This window comes from Lottia gigantea, assembly GCF_000327385.1.
Source record: "Lottia gigantea unplaced genomic scaffold LOTGIsca_75, whole genome shotgun sequence".
Taxonomy (NCBI): domain Eukaryota; kingdom Metazoa; phylum Mollusca; class Gastropoda; family Lottiidae; genus Lottia; species Lottia gigantea.
The window spans coordinates 9,072-12,743 of NW_008710508.1; the positions used below are offsets into that span (position 1 = coordinate 9,072).

Here is a 3,672-nt window from a genome sequence, read left to right on the forward strand (position 1 = left end):
TGCCCAAATTTATTCAAGAAATAGAATCAGACATATAGGGGTTGTTATATAAGAGAAATAACTCATTCTGACCAATAATTGACCGTTTAAGATCACGAGAAAACAACACAGATAGTCAAACACATCAATTATTTTATTTTAAGAACTCTATCATAAATTAAAACATTTTGCATTTACCTTTGCAACTTTGTAACTATTCTGACATTCGGAAAATATAAAACATAACAGACTAAATAATATTAACAATAACTTTTCAACAATCTGAACTAAATACTGCAATAAGGCCTAACATTGTAAATACATGTAGGCTCTATCAGAGGGGGGCATGAATTTTAACATCGCTTTAATGTCTTGAATTTTGACTTGTGTGAGGGGCTTGGATTTTGCAGATTTTGGTTCACCAAGGTGTATGGAAGTTATCCCACTACGAGACCATTGTCGCTCAAAAACGTTCTCAGTAATCCACTCTTCGTCAAACCCCTTTTTATACCTTAAAATTTTGGGTTCATACTGTTCGTACAGTAGGCATTTCACTTTTGTAAAAGGGATATTTTGAAATTGACCGGTGTTTGCTATCGTTAGATAATCTTTAAAGTATTCTGGTTTCATCTGGATGATGTTCAAAGGTTTACTCACTTTAACTTTCTTCAACAAACGTAGAAGCCCAACTGGACTGTAAATCTCAATGTTCCTACATACACGTTCTATTTGACTGTGCAGATTGTCAACTTCCTGTATAGATGAGTGTCCAGGCTGACTATATTTGTGAATAATGGTTTTTATATCTGGATGATTCTTTAAGAATAATTTAATAGCTGTAGACATAACCCTGTTTTTATTTTGAGGAACGCATGAATCACTCCAGAGAGTGATATTCTGGATTCTTGGATCTGAAGAATTAAACTCATATATAGAGTCTAAGATACGCACCACAGAACTGGCAATATCATTTCCTGAACGACCACTTTGACCCTCATGCCACACAGCACCATAACCTCTCTTGTCTGCTGAGCAATGTGCAGTCATGTGGTAGACGTTTAGTTTTCGCCTATAGAAGAAATTAGAAACATCAGCAGTTGGTAGTGCAAATACATTTTGTAAATCAAAACATATAGTAAAGGTTTCGGAATTATTTCGATCTTTTTCACGTTCAGACTTAGTTGATTCTTTGCCTTGTATGTGTGACAAATGGGTGATCCTTTCCAGTTCTGTTGGATTTTCATTCATTTTCATAGATTCACAGGCATCACATCGATCTTTTTTTGGCATATGAAATCCTATATTGAATTCGTTGTTAAAAATATGGCGGTACATGTGCAGTTTTGCTGGTTCTCGAGAAATCTCTCGACATCTTTGAGCATATTTGTCATATAAAAGCGCAATAGATAACCCATTAGGCAAGTATTCTTTGTTAGTGGAAGCTCTGCAATAATGAGATTCTAAACGGGGAATAGAGTTAATATGTTCTCTAATTCCATTCTTCACATGGTCTGGAATAACATTATTGGCATTTTTACCCATTGTAGTGGTGTTGGTGTTCCTGTTGTTACATGTTTTGAGTTGTGGTAGGTAAAGACTCGCTTTTGGCTGATATTCAAAGTTGTTAAATAGAATTCTTTACATACTCTAATATTCCTTCCTTTATTTGTAAGAAAATACTCGAAACTGTTTTTTCTTCTACTACCACCAGACTTAGGTCGTTTTGTAGGCTGAATGCTTGTGGTTTTTGCATAAAAATGTAATTTTTCGTTGTCAGACAATGTCCAAAATTCAGAAAATATTGTTGCTCTATTTGCTTCACTCAAGTTTTGGCTGCATTTAAATTTACATTTAGAGCAATCTTTAGTGGTTGTCGGTTTCCTTGCTGGTTGAAGTTTTCCTCTACTATCTATATATTCGTCCCCACTTTGTCGTAACCTTTTTCTTAAATTACTTTTCCATGTGTCACTAAATTTAGTTCTTATTTCTGCTAAGGCTATTTCTGCAGGCTCTGGGATCACACGATCTGGCCATGACGATGGATCTAACGATAAAAAATCCGGACCGTCCCACCAAAGGTCACTGTTAGCTAATTCGATGGCAGATACACCACGAGTCGCCAAGTCTGCACTGTTGGACTTGGTCGGAACATAACGCCATTGTATGAGCTCCGAGGATTCATGAATCTCACCTATTCGATGTGATACGAATGGTTTGTAAGTGCGCGATTCTCCTTTTATCCAGTAAAGTACATTTTGACTATCGCACCAGAAAGTTGTCAAGGTCTTTGGAATTTTAAGTACTTCGCAAACTGAGATTGCCAAGCGCACTCTGAGCACTGCACCACAAAGTTCTAATTTTGGTATCGAAATTGTCTTTAATGGCGCTACGCGAGTTTTAGCTCAGAAAACCAGCAAGTCCACTGTTGCTTAAGGTCATCGGGAAGATTAGCGTCCCAATCCAAACCACGTACCCACGTCTTTTGGATTCCTAACTTGGCCCTAATAGTAAACGGTGCGATCAGGTTTAGGGGATCAAAAAGTGTCGCCGTCTTACTAACTACTGTCCGTTTGGTCAAAGTTGCAAGCGGTGTCTCAGCTACTTCAAAAGTGAATGAGTCAGTTTCTGCGCACCACAATATTCCAAGTGTTTTAATAGACGGGAGATTATCATCATCAAGAGAAAGTTTGTTAAGTCTATCAGAAACAGGAGCGTCTGTCAACACTGTTGCTTTATTGGACAACCATTTGCGTATTTCAAATCCAGCGCCTAGTAGAAGTGACCTTAACTGCCAACGCAGTTCAATGGCTTCCGAAATACTATCAACGCTATCAAGCAAGTCGTCAACGCACATAGAGTTAAGAATAGATTCTGCTGCCAAAGGATACTCACTCTCATTTTGCTCACAATGGTTACGTATGACTTGTTGGGAAGGTAGGGCGATGACGAGTTCTCAAACACAAGCCTATTGTACTGATAGATTTTAATTGGACTTAGTGAATCAAGGTTGTCACGCCACAAAAATCTATGGAATATGCGATCTTCGTCCTTCAATCCGATTTGCAAAAACATCTCGGAAATGTCACTTGCTAAGACAATTGGTTTATTGCGAAATCTCAAAATTACATCAACCAGATCTCTTTGAAGTTTAGGGCCTGGATTTATGCAGTCGTTTGAAGATATTCCATTAGTCCGAGCAGCGGCGTCCAATACCATCCTAACTTTAGTTGTTGTTTGTCCATTCGCACAACTGCGAAATGGGGCAAGTACCACGATGGCAACGAGTGACTGGGGATTTCCGTTAAGTAACCTTTCAGCAGGTGACTCTTGATAATACCGGAATAAGTTTCAGCCACTTCCGGTTTCTTAGCTAAAGAACGTTCAAGACTCGAAATTCGAAGTCAACAGCAATTTACGATAGTTAGAGTTCCAGGGCATTCCAACGCTGTACCTATTAGCAACTGAATCGTAAGTCAACGATTGTTCGGTAGATTTGATAGCATCTGTTTCTATTTTGGTAAAGTTTGAAATTCTCGGTTTAATACCGGAGTTCTCGATATCCCACATATTTCGGATTAATGAGTCTACGTCAGATTCTGTCTTGATGTGATAAGTGAAATGAGCGAAGTTACCACTAGACTCAGCTGGCCCCGCAGGCCCAGTGCATGTCCATCCCAAAGGAGTCAATCGAGC

General features: G+C 38.5%; 1 protein-coding gene across 1 annotated transcript; it reads right to left on the reverse strand.

Annotated features, from left to right (window-relative positions):
- Positions 1 to 285: 285 nt before the first annotated feature.
- On the reverse strand, positions 286 to 1,521 carry LOTGIDRAFT_168383 (hypothetical protein; the record flags this gene model as incomplete). Its single annotated transcript, XM_009066273.1, has 1 exon — positions 286 to 1,521. One exon carries the CDS (start codon positions 1,519 to 1,521, stop codon positions 286 to 288), a length of 1,236 nt encoding a protein of 411 aa, XP_009064521.1.
- Between the last annotated feature and the right edge of the window lie 2,151 nt (positions 1,522 to 3,672).